This window comes from Rutidosis leptorrhynchoides, chromosome 8 (genome assembly GCF_046630445.1).
Source record: "Rutidosis leptorrhynchoides isolate AG116_Rl617_1_P2 chromosome 8, CSIRO_AGI_Rlap_v1, whole genome shotgun sequence".
NCBI classification, from domain to species: Eukaryota; Viridiplantae; Streptophyta; class Magnoliopsida; order Asterales; family Asteraceae; genus Rutidosis; species Rutidosis leptorrhynchoides.
Genome location: NC_092340.1, coordinates 351,898,986 through 351,900,626, shown reverse-complemented (window position 1 = coordinate 351,900,626; position 1,641 = coordinate 351,898,986). Strand labels below are relative to the sequence as shown.

At 36.2% G+C, this 1,641-nt stretch overlaps 1 protein-coding gene across 1 annotated transcript; it reads left to right on the top strand.

Moving 5' to 3' along the window:
* Nucleotides 1-298: 298 nt before the first annotated feature.
* LOC139864613 (uncharacterized) lies at nt 299-883 on the top strand. The gene has a single exon (XM_071853191.1). The coding sequence runs from the start codon at nt 299-301 to the stop codon at nt 881-883; it is 585 nt and encodes a 194-aa protein (XP_071709292.1).
* The last annotated feature ends 758 nt before the right edge of the window (nt 884-1,641 follow it).

Here is a 1,641-nt window from a genome sequence, read left to right as displayed (position 1 = left end):
ACCGTCCCCCTCCAATCGACGCCGGGATCGACGGTCGGTCGACACCGGCACGACGTCAATCCCGCCGTCGATTTCCAACCTCCCAAATTCGACGGTGGCATTTGTGGATGAAAACTTTGAAAATTTAAAAAAACTAGCCGTTTAACGGCTTTGGTTTTTTTTTGTTTTTTTTTTTTTGTTTTCCTTTTTACTCTATAAATAACACTATATTTTTTCATTTTACACACACACCCATTATTCACCTTTCAACACAATTATCTTTATTCATCAACTTTTTTTTATCTTTTTTTCCCAAAATATGTCGTCTTCTTCGAGTACTTCCGGCGATTCGTTCACAAACTATACACTAAACGTACTTGAAAATTTATCCGGTGAAGAAGAAGTTAACTCACGTCGTTATATACGTCGAAATCATTATGAAGCACACGATCGTTTGATGGACGATTATTTTAACGAGGGTTGCAAATATATGGATGATAATTTCAAACGAAGATTTCGAATGCGGCGACGTGTTTTTCTTAGGATTATGAATGATATTCTAAGCTACTCAGCAAATCCTTTGCCGTATTATTTTAAATGGTTTCATCGAAGACAAGATACACGTGGTAAGTGGAGTATTAGCCCACATTTGAAGATGACAGCCGCGCTACGTCAGCTTGCATACGGTTATACACCGGATGCGTTGGATGAGTATCTTCAAATGTCTGAACGAGTTGGTCAGGAATCTCTACACAACTTTTGTAGGTGTATCATTGATTTGTATGCTAACGTGTACCTAAGAGAGCCTACTTTGCACGACATTCACCGTTTGTATGAAGGTCATGAAAGGATTCATGGTTTTCCGGGCATGTTGGGTAGTATAGATTGTATGCACTGGGCATGAGCAAAATGCACTGAGAATTATTGGGTAGTTGAGCCCGTTCAACATATACAACGTACTTGGATCGATAGGTGCGACGCTCGTGCAAGAAGAACAAGGGAGTTACATGATAGAGAAGTGCATGAAGGCATACGATCTGATTTGGTTGAACATTTGTGGGATCTTCGTGATGACTTATGAATTTTATTACGTATTAGTTTATTTTATGAATTTTAATAAATGTAATGGTTTATTTTATGAATTTTAATAAATGTAATAGTTTATTTTATGAATTTTAATCAATTATTTTGTTTTTATATTAAATTAGTTAAATACAATATTTAAAAATCAATTTAAAAAATAAAAAATAAAAAATAGACACTGAAATTGACACTGAAATGGACACTGTGGACACCTCCACCTTACACACTGTCAGTCAATTTCAGTGTCAAAAATGGACACTGAAATTGACACTGAAAAATCGACACGGACACCTCGTGCTCTAAGCTTTCAGCTCCAGCTTCCAGCTCCAGCTAGTTCGGCCAAACACACCCAAAACTTATGACTTGAAGCTTATAAAAATCATAAGCTCAAGCTCCTATAAGCTCCCATAAGCTCCAATAAGTCGGTGTGCCAAAATGTAATTTTACTTTCATAAGCTTCCTAGCTTATGGTCAAAAGCTAATTCAACTAGCTTATTTTTCTAGAACTTATTTTTTTCATAAGCTCTGATAATTTTGTCTACCAAACAAGGTTAAAAGCCGGAGCTTATGAAAAAATAA

Excerpts from the sequence above, each read along its gene's own strand:
- LOC139864613 (XM_071853191.1), top strand. The coding sequence starts at position 299 with ATGTCGTCTTCTTCGAGTACTTCCGGCGATTCGTTCACAAACTATACA.